Genomic DNA, 21,517 nt, shown 5'->3' on the forward strand with positions numbered 1-21,517 from the left:
GTTTCAAATGTAAACATCAATGGCCGCCATCAAATTAGACTTAATGGCACTTAAACAATTTTAAAATTGTTGATAATTCTAAAAATATATATACAGAATTACTAAAGGCATAAAACCCTTAACCGGAAGATAAAAACAATATAATTCAATCATTTTTAAAGAAAAAAATGTACAATTTACAAACATATAAGAGTAAAGAAACTGAGATCACCGAGCCGGGTAATAGAGTGGATATATTTATAAATATATTTATATACGTTTGGCGCGGCCGATTGAAACCAAAATACGAGGTGCACATACAAAATTTCAACGTTCTGAGGCTACTCGTTTTTGAGTTATGCGAGATACGTACGCACGTACTTACATACGTTCGTACAGATGCCACGAAAAATTCTCTTCAGAATTCATTTTAAAGCAGTTTTATAATTTTTTTGGAAGAAACAAGTCTTTAATTCTGTCCTTACGTACAGATATCACGGAAAAACGTCGTTAAATTGCATTCGATAGTGGCCAAAATGGATATTTTCGTTAAAATATGCTGCCTGAAACTTTTCGCGACTACAATACTTCCTTTTTACTTCGTACAAGGAAGTAAAAAAAGAACTACAACAAACTAGTTATTGCCATACGAATCTGATTTTTTCTCTCTTGTAAAATTTTTATTCTAAATCCATTTCAGTCAGCCTTTTGATTTCTTTCCATCTGGCATAGGGCATAAAAATTTCACTTTTGGACCTTCCAAAGTTCTGGTATTCTTAAAATGTGTCATATTCATTTGTATTGAATTTTTCATACTATTTTTCTATTTAAATTAGCATTTGAAGCAGTGTGTGGAGAGAAAATTCCCAGAATAATACACAAATAACATTATTTGTAAGGTAATCTGTTCTGTGCTACTGTCACATTCCATATCAAAACTGACAAGCCCATGAAGAATCAAGGAGGGTGAATTATGAATACATCAGCAATTGGTTTTAGAGCTTAGCACCAACAAATGATATCATAGCTTTTGCCTAACATTGTACAAATTTGGATAAAGATGTCCCAAGGAATGATATCTAACGGTCTCTAGCAATTCTTTCCCTACCACTAACTACAGAAGACAATATTTGGACAGACAAATTTCCCATTCATCTATTCTATGGATCATATGACTAGAACAAATGCGTCTGCCTTATCCAGGATTCAAATCCTGGTCCTTTGAAGAATGGGACCTATCCTTACTAACCACCAATGACTAGCTTTGGTTCATTTTTATTTGATTAAAGCAAAGTACATATGGGCTACCTGCCTAAAGAGAGGGATGACTTTGTGAAGGAATTTCTAATGAAAAATTGGTTCATACCTATGTTATACATGGGGAAAAACACAAAAAATGGTCATGCAACCGAGCATTCATCAGGAGTAAAATTCAAATCGAACTACCACACTTCAGCAACTTTACTGCTCGGCCACTGGTCAACTTTCAAAAGTGAATGAAAGTTGATGCATTGCATACATTTTTCATACTTTCAACTTGATTTCAATGTAATAATATCTAACCACATATTAAGAAAGTCATGTTTGTGTTGGATTTGTTATCAATACAAATCAGTGTGGATTAAAAAAAATAAAAACAATCAAATAAGAAATGAATTTTAGTCTCATATTTTATAACAATGTTATGTAACATTCCATGAATCCTGCTAAATATACCACATAAAAATTAAAAGAAGCCATAGATTAATGATTTTGTTGCAATGCACTGAAATTTAATTTGACAGTATCAGAGCCCTTGAAGGAAATCAAATCATAGTCAGAATGCACTGAATATAATCCCAACATATTATTTTGATAATTTAATTTCTGAATATGTAACGCTTACAAGAAATGGTTAAAAGTAATCAAGAATTACATACCTGATAAAATTGTATATTTCAGAGCTTCCTGCGCAGCCATTGAAACAGCAAAACTGAACAGATAATCCATAGCTCGACCCAACTGTAGAAGATATGTAGATTCATACCTTAAACAATACTGTTCTCTGGAATGCATAAGAGTGCGCCAAGGCTCTTGAAATGCCTCTAAAAATAATTTTTTTAAATTAAATTTGGGTAATGAGGCATGAAACAAATTTTTAATGAAGTTTCCTTAATCTCCATTATAAAGCTGAAAATCTTATAGTCTATATAAATAAATAAAAAAAAAAGATTATCATAATAAATATTTTTAGAAATATAACCTCACTCTTTTAAAGAATTGACAATGATTACAATAACTATGATGATGCACTCTGCAAGCACCAGACCCCTCTTCAGAGAATTTTCCTTTCAAGTTTATAAAGGTAATTGGTATTTGCAAGCACTTTTTATTTTGTTTCCCTTGCAAGAAAAAAAAAAAAAAATGTTACGTTAAAATAATGGAAAATTAATTTTTATTGATTGGAACATTGAAAAATTAAAATTAACAGTATAATTAAAAACTATGATCCAAAACACATTAACTTTCATAACCATAGACTCCAACCTTCAGCAAACCTTGTCAGTAGTCAACGCGCGAACGACATTTTTACAACTTTGAAAATGTGCGCGTAGCGTATGTTGTAATTAACCATTCATTAATTTTAAATTAATAATTAATTGTAATCAATTTTATTACATTTAAAATCCATATACATATAAAACTGAATAATTAAAAATATACCTTGTAAATTATATGCACATTTAATTAGAAATTTTCTTTTAACTCCTCAAGCATTCACTAATAAAAAGTACTTCAAATCACTACTAATCATAGAAAAAATCAGAAGCTATATATCATATCTTTATTCTGGATATGATTTCTACAGGGAAATAAAATTTAAATAACCAAGAATGATACATATAAGTATTAAACAAAATACGCATAATTTATGAATGCAAAGATTTATATGTAGCATGCTTAGCAAGCTTAAGTTCTGATTTTGAGAATGTTTTTTTTATAACACAGTTCTTCATTTGCCTGCATATTTATTTTTTCAATCAAAACTGCTTCAAGAGTTTTAAGACCTAAATTTGGTCGAAATTCCGTCTGATTTTTTTTAACAATAGAAAAAATTCTTTCGCAAGCTGCATTTGAATGAGGTATTATTAAGACAGCAAGCATTACTGAAGGCAATACTTTGTATTTAATACACCCATTCATATTTTTTAATTTGGCAATTTCTCCCCATGCTATATCAATACGCAAATCTACAATTTCTTTCAAATCATCTACTTGATACATGGAAAATTCAATTTCTACTTGATTAAGACATTTTTCATCAATAATGGATGGAAAAGTATTCATCAAGTAAAGAACAGATGAAAATGAGACTTCAGTTCTCAAGTTGATGTCAGCAACTTCAGCATGTTTTAGAAATGGATCACTCAGTGGAAATTTATCAATTATATATGAACATGCAGTTACAAAAAAAGCTCGCACAGAATTGAAAAATGATTTCACTTCACTTTCATTCAACTTGGCATTTTTTAAATATAGTCTTGTTTCCGCACCAATCACTAAATTTTCATTTTCTTTTTGTTTACTATACTTCTGAAATGGAATAGACGTTAGAGTAACATCTTCATTTTCTTTAGAAATTACTGATGGTTTTACGAATCTAACAAATAAATTCATTAAAAGTTCAAAAAGTTCTCTTCTCAATTTATGTATATAAGGAGCTTGTTGTTGCAAATTAATATTTACTGTTATAAACAAAGGCAAAGTATTTTTCAAAAATAACAAGTACAATTTGGTGGTCGGTGACTGTAAAATTTTTTTAATGTTTTGCAATCTCTTTCCTTCATTCTCACTGTTATCTGGTTTATCTCCAAAAAAATTTATCACAGCATCCCACTGTTCCAAAATCCTTGTTATAGATTCTAAAAGAGACAACCATCTCGTACTGCAATATTTCAAAATTTTATGAGATTTTGCATTCTGTCCCAAAATTTGTTGAGCAACTTTGAAGCTATGCTTCCGTTTCGAACTTTTCTCCAAGTAAAAATATATATCTATTATCAACATTTCAATTTCTGAGCCAATTAATTTTTCAGTAGCTTTTTTTGCAGCTATATGCAAGAGATGGCACGGACAACCTCGGGTGATTATACTTGGTTGATGCATTTTGATAAATGATGCTACACCTTTAAACTTTCCAATCATATTACTAGCATTATCTGAAGAAAATGATAAGCAATTTTTCCATTCTAAACCTTTGTTTTTAAAGTTTTCATTTATACAATTAAAAATACCTTCTCCTGTATTATTCGTGCATTCTAAAATAGAAATCAATGAAGTAATTATCACTCCCTTTTCTTTACTGTAGTATGTTATAACCAATGGGTACAGTTTGTTATCATTGTTATCATTACTTCCATCAGTACTTAGAGAAAATGATGTACTGCACACTGATTTTATAATATCAGCAACAGCATTTTCTGCAAGCGTTTTCACAATAGCAGCAGTTTTGGTATGACCGCAGCTAAATTTTTTTGCTATGGCAGAATCCGGAAACATTGCTTTGAAAAGCTCTTTGGAATGATCCGAAACAGAAAGCGGTAGATTATGTTCAATTAAAAAAGGAACAAAATAGCATTCGGCTTTTATAGGATCTGTTTCATCATCTTTTATTAAGAAATTTGTTATTTCTTTAGATTTTACGGTGCCAAGTTCTATATGCTTTTGAGAAAACACATGCCGTTTACAGTCATCTTTTCCGCCATGAGCAACTGAGAAGTCTTTGTTGCATACACTGCAGTGTGCGTGATTCACAGAAATTTCGGACGCTTTAATGCATGGAAATTCTGAAGAATATGAATCTTTAAACTTCTGCTTTGATAATTTTGGCTTCTTCGTTCGAGGCAGCATTATGATTAAAAATCTTTCACCTGATTCACAGTTCACAAGACACACGCTAAGCTCTCGCCGTAAACTACACAATGCAGCCGAATGCAGCCTAAACACGCATCAGCGAGGAACCTGGGAGACAGACAATTGGGTGGAACTATTGATAAGTCGTTAACGGTTGGAGTTACTGATCTACGATTGGCTAATTCTTCAAAACTAGGAACGCACTCAACACGTGATATATGATAACACGAGTATTCAGCCAATCATCGGATGAATTAGTTGGTTCCGTTTTGCGTACTGGTTCTCCTGCTCTTGTTTCTGTAAAATCCGTAGTTTTTTCCATACTTTTCGTAGCTCGTAGTTTTTCATGAATTTCCGTAGAAACTACGGAGAATCTGTAGTAGTTGGAGTCTATGCATAACTCTCAATTTCATAAAAAATATATTAATCTTTCTTACTCCACACCTATTTTATTACTATCGCAAGCAACTCTGGCATATTTTTACTAGTATGGGAAAAGGAATTTTTATTTGAAATGGAAAAAATTATAAGTATTTGTAAATGCATTTAGTTTATTTATTTTGTTAGCATGTTTTGTTCTAATGTAAAAAGCACATTTTTTATTTCGTATTGGGGTGATGCAAAAATCCATTTTGTTTTTTTAGAACTTAAAATTATGAGCAGATTTCACATCCTACACTGTGATGATTGGAATTTTCAGCCACTATCAGTTACTATCTACTGTGTTGACTGGAATTTTCAGCCAATAAAATGTGTAGGCAGATAGCATATAAATGGCAACATAGATGTAAAAGTAAATCATACAGTAAAAAAAAAAAAAAAAAAAAAGATTTAAAATTTTTTAAAACTAGAAAGAATGAGGAGCATATCAGACAATGTTTGTTCTACAAGTCTTATACAGTCCTAGCATGATAAAACATTCGTCAAATATATGGGAGGACGTGTTTAATGACAGCACATGTTATCACTGGTTTTAGAAATTCAGGGAGGAAGACAGAAGCTGTAAAAATTAACCACATTTCCAGATATCCATCAGTTTCTGAGTAGATTTTGGGTTAAACAATACTGAATGCCTCCCAGGAACTTCAGGGGAAATACAATTCAGTACAACAGTTTAAAGACGAATGCATGCATTTGAGTTCATCAAAAAGATGGATCAGTGGGGTTCACTTCTACTCTTTCAAAAGGAGAGATGAGTAAGAAAAAGTGCCTGTCTCCAGGAATGAACCAAGTGACGAGAAATGCATATTCTATTGTAATGTCAAATATCACAGAACTTTCTGTCATTTAGCAGAGCCTGTGCCCCCCTTATCAAGAAAAGGAATACCTCTCAAAAGATTTTGTAAAGTGTATGGTGAAATTTAACTGAAATAATCAATTGAAATTAACTCCTACATAACCAAGCTGTTAATGTTGACATATACTGCCAAGATCACTCCGAAAAAAACTACTCGACTTTGATTGGTAAGCTTTATGCTATTCCCAGACTTCGAGCGCAGACCAGATCCGTCAAGTTATCATCCTCTTTTTTTATCATTACAGAATTCCATGGCTCTTAAAACCTTAGATTATGCACAAGATGTAAAAATACATTATAATGTCTTTTTTATTCTAAACTAAAGGATTTTTACCAATGATGAATTAATCTACTACAAGGCAAATAGCAAGAAGTCACGCTAAATGTTGGTTACACTAAATACTATTTTTTTTTACTGTCCCACATTAAACGAAATCTGATTAATCCGCCCCCCCCAGTTAATCAGAAACTGACTTGTGTATTTGAACGTTCAGGTACACATGCACTTTGTGAGTTTTTGTAATTTGCATTAATTAACTCTCTCTCTATATATATGCACATATATACACAGACAATCAACACCTGAATATTTTACTAATGAATACAATTTTAAAAGAATTAAATCCTGATTTAATCATTTTTAAGATTCTGTAAATTTTCTACTTGGAGTTAAGGGATGAAATCTCTAACAGAACATTAGTACCAAATTTTAACAAGCATCACAAATTTTTATATGCACTCGAGAACAAATGATTCATTTTTAAATTTTGCTGTTTAGTTCTTAATACAAAGGCAGGCTCAGTAGAAGGTACAACATAAAGGGAAAACCATATCAAATTGCAGTCATTATGCCTATTAAGTAAATATAGTTAACTTTAATCTCAGCTTAGTCTAGGCTCATTGGTGAGTCTGCATAAGCAGGCTCACCAACCAAGCGTTTTTCATATACTATATGTCTCTAATTTACCAGCTCTTTGTTCTTTCTGTTTCCTTGTTTATTTATTCCAAGAAAACTGTGTTTTTACATATAATAATCATATTTTGACTTGCATTAGTCTTTCTCTTCTTAAGAATTACAGCTTGATTAAAGGTGTTGTAGACAGCCTAAAATTTAAATAGGTGCAGGAAAACATCTTTTTTCAGTAAATTTATTGCTGGACAAATTTTTACGATCAGGATGATGGGATGAAGTCCCATTGTTTAGTGCTCTATTAAAAGATGGAAGATGCAAGATTTTTGACTGTGTAAAATACTTCAGATTTCATGACAGTTTCCTCAAGTGTTAAATTTTTAAGAGAATGTACCTAAAACTATTTTAAAAATTCTTTTTGGCCTTTAAAAACACGTATAAAATATATTGATGTGAATCAAGAAGAAAATAATCTATAGCAGCTTTTAACTTCAATTGTGCTGCACAATTAAATTTACTTTTTATTTTAAATAATTCTTGTGTTATTATGTGATTTTTTATTGATTTATTTTTTTAATTTTACATATTTTTTTTAATTTATGTACAACTGTTTTTATTTTCTATTTTTCTAAAAAGTAAAGTGTTTAATTATAATTTGATATTTTACTTTTGTAAGATAAAATGTGAACGCTTGGTTAAACTGGTTGTTCACCATTGGTTAGACCTCTATTTTGTTATTATAGCCACTATTTTGGGGAATATAGCTTCCTCTAAGTTGTGGCAAACTGCTCGGGGAATTTAGAGCCAACCCATTTAATTTTTCAATCTGCACATCTTTAAAGCAAAACAAGATACTTTCCTAGTTAGTAAGCAAACTGCTGAAATAAGAAATGCTTTTTCTATATTTTTAGTACATTATAGTTAAAGGTGGCCTTCACTGTCTCAGCATGCACACAGTAAGGTCTTGTCAAAAGCAATTCTCAGTTCTTGTTTGAGTTCTGGGTTTCTCGATAATTTAAGTACACTAAAAGAAGTTCTTATAATGTCCAGTAGCAATTTCAACCACCAACTCTTTAATGTATAAATAATGTTACCTGACTTACAGTATGCATGAATTAAACTGTTTGAAATTTATTTTTTAAAAAATGCATTTTTATATTACATAAAAATGTATGCTATTTAAAAAAGGAATATGTTTTTCATACTTTTTACCTTTATCCTCTTCAGATAACCACCCTGAAACAGCTAAAGTAACATGTAACTGCTGGCCATCAGTCAAAGTATCAAACATGAATTCTTCAATATCACCAACCCTTTTTTGCATTTTATATCCTAAAATATTAAATCAGTAAATTCGAAACAATATTTCCTTTTTATGATTTAAATTTTATTAAATTATTAATTTTATTAATCATTATTATTTTTTGTTACATTTATAAACTAAGTTGTTAAAAAATTAGGCATGAGTATTAAAAAGAAATACCATTTACATAAATATAAGTAAGAAATTTTTTTGAAAAAAAAAAGGGGGGGGAGGAACAGATTTTATTAATATCTCTCCTTACATGCAAATTTAGTAAAGAAAAGAAAAGCTGCTGCAGCTTTATATATATTAAAAAAACATGCAAACAAACAATAAACAATCCAAACAACACAAATAAATTAAATGATCTTAAAATTAATTAAAGCAAATAAAGACTACAAAGAAAAAAAATTAAGAGATTAAAAATTCGGTACTTTGAGGGCCATAAAAAATTGACAAACTATTATTGATTCCAGTGCTGCCACAAATAATTGTGGCAACCCTAATGCAAGAAAGGAAGTATAATAGTAAATAACTATCTAAGATTGATGTTTTAATTTAGATGAAAGGTTAATTTCATATAATACTTTTTTATTATTATAGTTTATATGAAAAAGGCTAAACATGGCTGAATGGAAGCATAAGAGTAAATAACTATTTCAGATAATTATATAAAAATTGTTAAACATAATGGAATGGATGCCTGCATCGCTATTTCGCTACCAAGTTAAAGAATATCATCTCTTTGGTTGTTCAGATATAATTTTCTATAATGAATGATGCTTTTTCTTTGAAAAAATTCTTGGTAAAGTGCAGAATCGCTCACTTATTTGTTTGCCGCTTTTTACAAGGGTAAAAACAATTGGATTTTTGTCAATTTTTCTTTTACTTAAGTGAAAATAGGTCGATGTGTACATAGATAAAGTCAAGGGTGTGCGCAGTGCCATTTTTGTGTAATTCTGGGATATTTTAGGTTGATGTGTACAAGAATACTAAGTATGTGCAATTCTTAAAAATACATCAAGCAGTTGGTGATTCTGCACTTTACCCAAAATTCTATTGCAGACTTTTCGTCATGGGAAATCCCAAATTGTTAAATCCATAGTATCTCAAAAAAGGATTTAAAAAATTAAACTAGTATTTCAATGGCGTCTTAAGACATAGAACAATATAAACCTACACAATCTGAAATTAGCATGTACGCTAGATTTGGTATGCTGTTAAATGGGCGCATTTGCTAGATTTGCGCATACATTTTCGCTGCAATTTTTTTACGGTTCACAAAACGGAATAGTACCAAAAATTCTTGGACTGTATTTCTGTACATCAAGTACCACTAGGAAAAAAAAAAAAAAATATCAAGAATGGAAGTTGCCTGGCTTCTGAATTCACTTTCAAAAATGCAGCTATAAAAGTTACTTAAAAAATTCTGATCTCAACATCATATAAATACGCAGACACCTTTAATAAGCAAAGATACTCATAACTTACAAAGATACTGAATAATATGTACAGCTACTGACAGCATACGCATATACTAAATAATATACATAGAATGTGTGATGAACTTCTGTTTGCAAAGGCATGCTAGTATGGCTTTTGCTGCTATATCACATTAAAGCTAAGTTTTTGTATATTTTACTCAATGCCATTTAACTGTTACAAAGATAACATTTAAAAAAAATTTTCAATCATTTTTGTTACAGAACATGTGTTAAATATTGTTCTCAAAGGAAGTATGCTTTCTTACTTTCAGCAAGAAAACATACATTTGGCATCGACTCATTTTGACAGCGATAAAACTTTACTAAAACAATTCTGGAAAAAAAAAGTGTTCATGTCATTTTTCATGAGATAATGCATAACATTTCAGAAGATATGTTTCACCCCCAGCTTTTAATGCAGTTTAATAAATGCTCAGAACTTTTAAGTTTAATAAGGGTGATATTTTCAGATGGTATACAGATGAACAACAATACAGTCAAAAGTCGTTAATCCGGACTCATCGGGAATTCGGTGATTCCGGATTATCGATTTTTCTGGATTATAGATCATCAGTTTAAATCTGGTAAGATGGCATGCAGAAATTACAAAATTAAAAATATGAAACTGTAATTTATGAAATAAAGAACAATTATGATCTAAAGGGTATCAAAATTTACAAAAAGAAAAAGCTTAATATTTATTTGTTTACTTTATTAAACATTTCTTTCAATGTAAGTTGCTTCGTTTCATGTGATAATACTTTCTCTTTAATTCTATTAAACAGACATAATTTCTTGTTTAGTTACAAAGTTCCGCTGTTCAAGTCCTATAATTGCTGTGTCGAGAATACCGACTAATTTGTCAATCGAAATGTTTTCGTTTTCAATAACCTCTGGGTCACTTTCTTCACTATCAGAAGCGAATTATAATGACAACGACGAGGAACTTGATTTAAATCATATCAAACACGGAGTACATCGACATGAAATACTACACTTAGTAAGGAATTATAAGCCAAATAAAATAAAAACATCTGCCCTGAAGATAAGGATAGTGCTGACAGATCAACTTCCAATCCGCAGCAGCGTGAAATTGATAAACAGATTTCGGATTTCAAAACATACTTTCGCTTTGTAGATACAAATTACATATTAGTAAACATATATCGGAAATTCTATTTGACATAATCGAAAGTTCAAGCTTACTTTTATGAAATTGCTCTAACAGTCTGCAAAAAATAATAAGCCGGATCCAATATGAAGATTAAGGAACAACGCAATGTGCAACATTAACTGAATTATATAATTTTAGCTTAGCTTATACCTCCGTTACACCTTAATCGTGCATGTGCACAAACATATTCGCAGCTGTAAAGGTCTTATGCGCACTCTTAAACGCCTGTGCGCATGCGTGAACGCAACGCATGCGCAGAAAGTTTGTAGCTTTGAGGTCCGGATTATAGATCATTCCGGATTATGGGTGTCCGAATTAACGACTTTTGACTGTATACATAATTATTCTTTTACCTGTCAAACCAGCACCAGCCATGCCAAACAGAGACCCAATGACTGCAACACCAGTAGCAGATCCTAATGCTGCAGCACCAGCTCCACCTATGATTGCTCCTGCACCAGCAGCCATGAATGGAGCAGCCAACCCCCCTGTCAAACCTTAGAAGTGAAAAAAAAATAAATAAATAAATAAATAAATAAATAAATAAATATTCCATATAAATGTAAAGTCAGGAATAAACATAGATTTAATCAGTATTTCAATACCACTGTACTGTCCACCCATTGATGGTAGCTGTCAGAAACATACTAATGAAATTTTTGATTCCCATTTCAGAGCAGACAAGGATTATTCCTAAGATTTCTCCTCCTATGTAAATGCAAATGTTCTTTCTTTATTATTTTGTAACAATGTTCTCACATCCTCTTCCATCCTGTATACATGCTTCTTTTGGGTTTCTTGTGTGCCATGTAGTAGAATCCAGCAAGATCTTACCAAAACATGAAATATAACCCAATGTACTTCAGCAAAACTGACTTCCCTTTTTTGTAAATGGATTAGCCTTTTTCACCCATGTGTTGAAGCATCATGAGGATCATGGGTGGCAGTAACAATACAATATGGCAGGTATATTGAAAAGTAACACAAATTAAAATACTAACATATATATTTTTTAATTAGTAAAGAAACAACCTTGCATTTCCCATAGATTTAAACAAGGTTGTATCTTTACTAATTTTAAATTTCACTTTGGCTTGTTTCTTTGATGATTTTATTAATAATTTTACTAGGAATAATAACCACAAGAATTTTGGAAACAAGTAAATATTTTAAGAGGGACCTTAATATATATATGTATATATATACACACACACTTATATATAGTAACTTTTTAATTTCTTCAACCAAAATATTTCTTACAAATGTGAAAAATAAATGATATTATCTCAAGGAATATATAAAACTGAGAATGTCGGAATGTTATTATTCATCTATGATTGCGTTCTTAGAAATGCATTAATATTTTTACATGCCATCAGTGGAAAATATGTTCAGATGATTAGGTAACTGTTATGTTTTTTAATGAATTTTCTGTATTATACATACTCTTTTTATTACATCATGAATTGATGACTATTAAATTTAAACGTAACTTGCTACACATCAAAAAAATTAATTGGTGAAATATATTTGTTTGGTTAATTTTATGGCTCATGGGTACTATTCTGCTCACACTTAAGTGCAAGAGTCATAAATGCTGTTCATTTTACTGTGCCACTTTTTAATCTTTACCATAAAAAAATATGGACTTGGGGAAGCTACAGATCATTAAAATAATATTAGATATAAGACATGTGAACTGACATGCACTCAAATATGTGTATGCTACACACACAAATAGATTGGTTAATGTCTGGGTGAATGTTCAAAAACAAGCTTCCCCCCCCAAAAAAAAAAAAACATGGCAGTTCTCTCAAAGGCAGAAAATGCAGATGCAAATAATCAAAGTAATACATGGTTTACCAATTTCTACTATTACAACAGCCTACTTTTTAATTTGCATTTGGCATTTATGATGCATCGCAGATTATTCAATTTCAAAATGAGACCATTTATAGTTTAATTTTCAAAAACTTCACATCAGATATTGAAAAGTAACACAAATTAAAGTACTAACATATATATTTTTTAATTAGTAAAGAAACAACCTTGCATTTCCCGTAGATTTAAGCAAGGTTGTTTCTTAACTAATTTTAAATTTCACTTTGGCTTGTTTCTCTGATGATTTTACTAATAATTTTACTTGGAATAATAAAAGATAAGTTGTAAGGATTATATTGCAACAATAAATAAATAAACATGATTTAACAAGATTTTAAACTTAAATTATCCCAGAAATATAATAATTATCCAATGTGCAGCTTCCATTTTGATTAACGCAAAACATTCCTTTAATTATCTATATAAGGTAACAGATCTATCTTTTATAGCATATATTCCTGGAAATTCAACTGATGCAATTTAGTAATACCAAATGTCATGTTTTGTATATTTTTTGTACAGATGAGCAGTAATAGCCAACCTATACATGCATGTACCCCTTGAAAATCTCTGATTCTACTCCCCTCTCATCTGCATAAGTTCTTTAATACAAAATTTCAAATCAAAAGAAATTTCATGCCCTTAATATTTATTCTTTGCAGTCTGCTCTATTCAGTGTTTAACAATTCAAAAACCACTGCTACTTGCAGAGATTCCTCTCCATTTGTTATTGATAAAGATTTGAGAGAATTTTCTTAACATTATGAATAAAATTCTCTCTTTAAAATATTTCAGATGCAAGAAATTTGCCAGAAGTAAATGAAGTCATGCTGATGTTCACCTTAATACTGTGAGTAATTATTCCATCCCCTTTCAAATAATGGCAAATTATAGTTCTTCTCATGATTAAAATCATATTTCTGAATTATTAATTTTGAATATAGGAAGAATTCTGTGACACAAAAAATGAAAATTATATAAATTAAAAATAAATAAAATACTTGTATACTTCATAACATTATGTAAAATATATGTAACAAAATAATTTGTTATAGTTTTACGAAATTCCAAAAATTCCAAAAATTCCCGTAGTTTAACCAAATTCAAATTACAGTAAATTGTGCTTGTTTGCATCATTAAACTTCTATTATTACTTCTGATTGGTGATTAAAAGTCAAGTTTTTTTAATAATTAAAAACTAGATATATACTGTATAGGTGTGGCAGTATTAATAGAAACATGGTTGGCAAGCATCTTCCACAAAGGGAAAAAAAAATACATGGGCAAAAACTGGCCTGAAGAAATAAGTTTCTTCTGGCCAATTTTAGGAACTAATTTTTTCCATTATGAAACACACTATTTTTAAACTTATTTCAGATTTGTTTACATCATTATATTCATATGTCACTATTTTACTAATAACTTAAATATTCTCTTTTTCTCTATAATTTAACTAGCCTTATTTATATGCTTCCAATGATAACAATTTTTTTGGGGGGGGATACTATATATGGATTGGTTTTGATAAGAGAAGATACAGATACTTTCAATCAAGGCCGATGTTGTAGATGGTGGCTGAGATGTATGATTATGTGGATGCAATCAAGCATAATGATCCAACACACTTTATTTTTCGACAAAACAATTGAGAAGCACATTCCCATTTCAAATCAGACATCACAATGGTTGCAATCTGAAACCGTTCTTTATCACATTTTGTGCCTTTTTACATTATTATTATAAAATTATGAATGATAATACAGAAAAAGATAAAATTTTTGAGTTATGCGAGATACATATGTATATACGTACGCACAGACGCCACGAAAAATACTCTTCAGAATTCATTTTAAATTAGTTTTACAATTTTTTTTTTTTTGGGGGGGGAGAGTTCTTTATTCTGCCCTTACAAACATATGTCAAGCAAAAACATCGTTAAATTGCATTTCATAGCGCTGGAAATGGATAGCGTTGTGCTGAAATATGATGCCTGAAACTTTTTGCGATTACAATACTTCCTTCGTACAAGGAAGTAAAAAACAGAAAATTAACATATTTATTCAGAAAGATCAGAGGGGATTACAAATCTGAATCTACATCATTAGCACAGATAAACCAATTTTTGTAAAATTGCAATTACATCTGATATTTATTGTTTTGCTTCAGTACTAGTTTTGATTAAAGTAGGAAGCAAAGTCTCAGTCAAATCATTAAACAAGCTACAAGATACAATTTACAAAACTACTGAACCAGAAGTCATACTATAAGGTTAAAATAAAATAGTCTATGCCCTTTATTTTACAACATTTGTTAATTAAAAAAGTAATTGATTCCTACACATTTACTTTAACATATTTAAGAATTTATTGTCCTTTAGAAACAACAATAATGCATTTTAATTTCTAAAATTTAAATTTTTAACTAGACCAGTTTTTAATTAACAAAATGTATATTAATAGCATAAAATATACAGAATTAATAATTACTCTGGGTCATTCTCTCCAGAAAAACATAAAGCCATTATTGAAATACCTATATAAAATACTTACCCAAAACAGCCCCTCCTCCAAGAGTTGCTAAACCAACTAGCAGATAACGCTTGATTTTCTTATTTCGCTGACGTCTTGCATTAGCTTTCTGCTCATCCCTAATAAATGAAGAAAAATATAACTGTTCACTTAGTATAATAAAATTAGAAAATTAGAAAAGCTGCAAAAACATACAGACACTTTGATTTATTATAATATAATCTAAATGGCTCCATCAATATCTCTTCACAGATAATTTATGAAATATAGATATTTATTGTTAAATAAATTTTTACTTTACTGAAAATATGATTCTCATTGTCATTCTACTGGTCATCTGATTTTTACAAGATTTAAAAATTTTTATACCCCTTATGATTATCTAATTTTTGCAAATAATGTGTTCTAAGTTTAGGACCTTCACACCTCAAGTTTTAATATTGAGTATAGCCAACTCCTGATTAAGTAGGAGGGAAAAAAATTAGCAAATATTGAAGATTAACCAAGCCCTGATTTAAAAGAAATTAAGGATATTTATATTACAAACTATCAATATAACAAAAAACTGTCAATGGAAAATGCAAAGAGGGGGAAAAAAAGTGCACTGGATAACAGCAGATGATATCATAATATTTTGGAATTGTTTTTATCCACAGGTGTAACTGTATGTAATTTAAAATATTCATTCATTGTTCAATCACCCATTAAATGTAAACTACTCAGTCTTGTAAATATATCAAGTATACAGCCATTACCATTCTGTTTCACTTTATCTCATATGGTCATACAAAAATAATGTAAACCTAAAAATAATGTAACAAAACATAATAATGTAAACAAAAACAAACAGCAGGTTTACCTGAATATAAGGAAGAAATGAAGAAAAAAAATGGATGTATGCATATGCTCAAGAAATAGCTATGAGTACTGATTTAATTTACAGAACCAAATGAACTTATTTTCCACATTAAACTGCAGAAAAATACAGTACTTGTTACCAGTAAATCTTTGTTGCTTATAATATGGTTACTCCTATTTCAATACTTTCTGATTATCCATGCTAACCCTTTGCTGAATCATCCGTTAAACATAAATTACTCAATCTCACAAATAAATTAAGTATACATCCATTACAATTCTATTTCACTTTGCCTCCTGTTACAATACTAAGAGCATACAAACACCTACAAATAATGCAAGCAAAAACCAACAGCAGATTCACCTCAATGTGAGTTAAAAAGAGAGAGAGAAAGTGGATGCATGCACATGCCAAAGATAGAGACAGACAGAAAGACTTTTGAATGCTGATTTAATTTATCAACCAAATTTTCTGATTAAACTGCTTGAAAATACAATTAAATTATTAACAGTAATTTTTTATTACTTATAATATGGTTACTCCTATTTCGGTAATTTCTGATTATTCTCGCTCCCTTCCAAAAAGTCACCAACTCGTGAGTGACTAACTTTTGTGAAAGCTAATACACAAAAGGCAACAGGTAAATGGCAGCACTCTTAAGAATTCTATGAAATAGCAATGAATTAATAAAATTCAAACAACAAAAATCCCCAAATAAAACACGTCTTTTTGAAGAAATCCATATGCATTTCTCTTCGTGCTGCTGCTCTCCTCCTATACACAATGATCTGTTTCCCCTTAAAAAACATCCGAGAACTGCACAAATTTCATTCCATAAAATTTGATCTTTTAGGAAGCACAATGCTGGCTATCAAAATTGCTACATCACGAAGGCGGCATGCAGCAAACATCAAATTTGCATTTAAAAAGTACTATATAGCGAGACTAGAAATGATTAGCATTTGCGCACAAAGCAGATATCAGTAACATGCATTGAATATAAATGGGAAAATTGCACAACAAGTTTTGCATTTGGAAATCGCATTTGAATGTTGATTGATTGTGTATGCTTTGCAAAGAAGAAAAATTCCTACCAGCACATGTTGGAATTCATCTGCAGTAAGTCCTATCAAAAGCATAGTTTACTGTTCCACAACACTGCAGCCTATACAGATCAGTAACCAATGACTGTCAAATGAGGATCAAGAGCCCTGAGGCAGTAGCTTGGCTCGCATGAAAGAAATGTATCCAAACAGACAATGTGACAACATCTGAAGCAACAAAGATTGTCACAGCATGGTAACTATAGTTGTAGCTTCTCTTGACACTGGAGTAGAGCAGGCATGCATACAAATGACGACACTGGACACAAGAATGGCATCAAATTATCTTTTCGGACAAATTCTAGTTCTGCATACAGCATCATGATGAATGCAACCATATGTGGTGACATCAAGCAGAATGAATGTTACCAGATTGCATTCTCCATTATCAAATGGGCTCAGCACCTACCATGCTGGTACAAGATACACATCCTGGTTACCTCTTGTTCAAATAACTGGTAATGTGGACAGCCACCGTTACATTTTTTACGCAATAAGGTCCATGGCTGTGCCCTATTTCTAAAGCTTGCACAATGGCATCTTTCAATAAGATAATGCATGACTGCATGTTGTCTGTGCTGTTTAGCCCTTTCTCAATACAGAGAATGTTTAACTGTTCCCCTGGCCAGTACATTCTTTAGATCTCTCATCCACTAAGAATATCTGCTCATGGGTTGGAACACCACCACTTGCAGCCACTACAACTGATGAACTCTTACAGAGCTGAAGTTACATGGAAAGAAATACCTGCATCAGTCATCCAAGCTCTGTTCAACTCGATGCCCAGAGCCCCTGTTGCTGCTAAAAGTGGCAGCTCAGTGTATTGAATTCTGCATGCTCTGTATACCAAACCACCTGCAAATTCAATCATATCTTTCTTCTATTATGCTGTACACATACAATAAACAATATTTACTTATTTACTTTCCTTCTTGACATAGCAATTTTAATGGCCTGCAGTGTATAAATACATGGAATATGAATCTTCACGTTTTTTTTAGTATTGGGCAGAATGCCATATTTCTGAAGAAATGCAGTGCTTTCTTTTTCATCAGTCACCAAACTCTGCAGTCCCATTATGATTTGTTAAGAGGAGAAAAAAATGCACTTGGTGGAAAAACAAAATGACCATTGAATTTGAGGGCAGAAATCTGTGTTTGTACATAACTTTGATTGCCTCCTACTTATGCATGCATATCTGAGTTGCCACATAAATGCATTTTGACAATGTCATGGGTTGCCCATTTTAGCAACATAGTGCACTGCCTCGTCAATACGTTCCGGAAGGTGTGAATAAACAGAAAGAACCCCTGTTTCTTATGTCTTTTTAACTGCCCTAGGTTTAACTATGATTTTTAGTTACCTGCAGACATCATCTCTGGTATTTTCTGGGTAAATTAGGAGTTTACTGTATTCACAAACAAAACAATTTATTAAAGCTACCGTGAATTCTTTTTGTTGACGTTTGGGAAAAGCAATATAACATTATGCAGATTTCTAAGACACAAGACAGTGAAAACATATGGTAGCAGTTTTTATCATCTGTGAAAATATAACAGTAAAAATTGCAGAGATTAAATCAACTATGGAAAATAAATTATCAGTGATAATTATCTTTTTTGAATTTATATTGAGAAATTTTGCAAAGACTTCAAGCAAAATTATTATAAAGCTTTCAATAAAAGAGAAATTAGTCATTCTAGACAAATTAGAGTACTCATACATATTACGGTAACTGTTTTCATTATAGGTATTAGCATATTTCATTACCCTTAGACATTTTCAAATTTCTTATGGGGCCATATCATTTTTCTAAGCAATTGTATTTACTGTTCCTATTTTAAATGCATAAGAATTTCATTAAGAAAAGGCCACAATTCATTAAAAACCACTTTTTTTTAATCACAACTAAATAATTCCCAAATAAAAAAAAAATGTAATTGTGTCAAAACACAAAACAAACTGAAAATTTTATATTTCTAGAGAATACTGCACAGAAGAAATTATTATAGAACAGTACAGTAACAGGAAAAATTGTTAGTAAATGGACTCAAAACAGAAATAAAACTTTAAGCTTTAGCCTATTTTGATATGGCTTGAATGATTCCAAAATTTTGGAACATATTTTATTATTTTTAGTTTGAATATTTTTAAATCTAAAAAAATAAAATATAAAATATAAATATTTTTGACTTACTCAGATATTTCTTGCATTTCATGAGAAAGTCTATCCACAACAGATTCTTCATATATTTCAACTAAAGGCAAAGGAACACGGAGAAGCCATGCCATATGCTGAATGAGAACTCTCATACGAGCATCATAAACACCTAAAAATTACAGTCAAACTTATTTTGTATAATTTATTTATTACTGCCTCACTGATCATCAACATAATGAGAATCATCTAAATGTTGCAAAATTAAGCAAAGCTTTATCTTAAGATTGACATTTAAAAAAATTCTGCAATTCAAGGAATAATGATATAATGGTAAAAACATTCTACAGTCAAAAGTCGTTAATTCGGACACCCATAATACGGAATGATCTATAATCCGGACCTCAAAACTAAAAACTTTCTGCGCATGCGCATAGGCGTTTTCGCGTGCGCGTTTTATGTATAATGGACGTATAAGCTAAAATTATCTAATTATCTATTTCAGTTAATGTTGATGATTGCGTTGTTCCTTAATTTTCGAATTGGATCCGGCTTATTATTTTTTGCAGACTGTAAGAGCAATTTTATAAAAGTAAGCTTAAACTTTCGATTATATCAAATAGAATTTCCGATATATATTTGTTAATATGTAAAGGATCTAAAGCGAAAGTATGTTTTGAAATCCGAAATCTGTTTATCAATTTCACGCTGCTCGGCGGGGGGAACGCCGCGACGTAATGAATTGGAAGTTGATCTGTCAACATTATCCTTATCTTCAGCGCAGATGTTTTTATTTTATTTGGCTTATAATTTCTTTACCAAATGTAGTATTTCATCTCGATATGCTCCGTCTTTGATATGATTTAAAACAAGTTCCTCGTCGTTATAATTCGCTTCCGATAGCGAAGAAAAGTGACAGAGGTTATTGAAAACGAAAAAATTTCGATTGACAAATTAGTCGGTGTTCTCGACACAGCAATTATAGGACTTAAACAGCGGAACTTTGTAACTGAACAAGAAATTATGTCTGTTTAATAGAATTAAAGAGAAAGTATTATCACATGAAACGAAGCAAAACTTAAACAACTTACATTGAAAGAAATGTTTAATAAAGTAAACAAATAAATATTAAGCTTTTTCTTTTTGCAAATTTTGATACCCTTTAGATCATAATTGTTCTTTATTTCATAAATTACGGTTTCATATTTTTAATTTTAGAATTTCTGCATGCCATCTTACGAGATTTAAACTGATGATCTATAATCCGGAATCGCCGAAGTCCCGACGAGCCCGGATTAACGACTTTTGACTGTATATAATTTTTGTTAGACAGTGTAAGGAAAGAGTACTTTTTCAATTCACTTTCAAGTACATTCAAATTTAGGCACTTACTTAGCACAACCACCTTAAAAGGATTTGCGGAATTTTCAGAATGTGCCAAACTGGTAACAATGAGCATAACAATTTTTCAGGCAACCATATTCACAACAATTCTTCAATTTAGCAATGTTGCTATTTTTATGTGTATTCCTTTTGTTGTATTCCAACAATTTTTATAGACAAATCGTGATATTTTTTTTCTTAAACTCAATTTTAAAATTTCTGCTCATGGAATTTTCCAGTAATGGAAGAAACTACGGTAAAATTTCTGCAGGAATATAGTATTTTGCTACAAAATAACTAAAGGGAACAATTGTTTTGAATCTGTTATTAAAGCCATCAACAAAAATTTCCATTGGAACAAAAAAATATATCAATAAATAAAAACTAGCTTATTGATTGGTTTGGAGATAAATACCAAATTAGAATGCAAAATGTATATTTATTAATAATTATATATGTAATAAGTTAAATTTTGCAATTAAACTGAATGATGGCTTATATGACCATTCTTTTTCATCTTTAAAAAAAATTTCTGAATAATGATAAGGTGATTGTGCTAATTATG

General features: G+C 30.7%; 1 protein-coding gene across 1 annotated transcript in view; it reads right to left on the reverse strand.

Moving 5' to 3' along the window:
• Positions 1–21,517, reverse strand: part of LOC118187865 (transmembrane and coiled-coil domain-containing protein 4-like) — an 88,881-nt gene that overhangs the window by 38,496 nt on the left and 28,868 nt on the right. Inside the window, exons 5-9 of the mRNA XM_035358149.2 lie at positions 19,609–19,741; positions 15,471–15,568; positions 11,394–11,537; positions 8,292–8,411; positions 1,899–2,063 (exon numbers count right to left, since the gene is read on the reverse strand). Coding sequence (XP_035214040.1) covers positions 1,899–2,063; positions 8,292–8,411; positions 11,394–11,537; positions 15,471–15,568; positions 19,609–19,741 — 660 coding nt within the window. The remainder of the gene's footprint in view (positions 1–1,898; positions 2,064–8,291; positions 8,412–11,393; positions 11,538–15,470; positions 15,569–19,608; positions 19,742–21,517) is intronic.

Source organism: Stegodyphus dumicola, chromosome 12, assembly GCF_044657685.1.
Source record: "Stegodyphus dumicola isolate Sdum_Otavi_A_Nest chromosome 12, ASM4465768v1".
Taxonomy (NCBI): Eukaryota; Metazoa; Arthropoda; class Arachnida; order Araneae; family Eresidae; genus Stegodyphus; species Stegodyphus dumicola.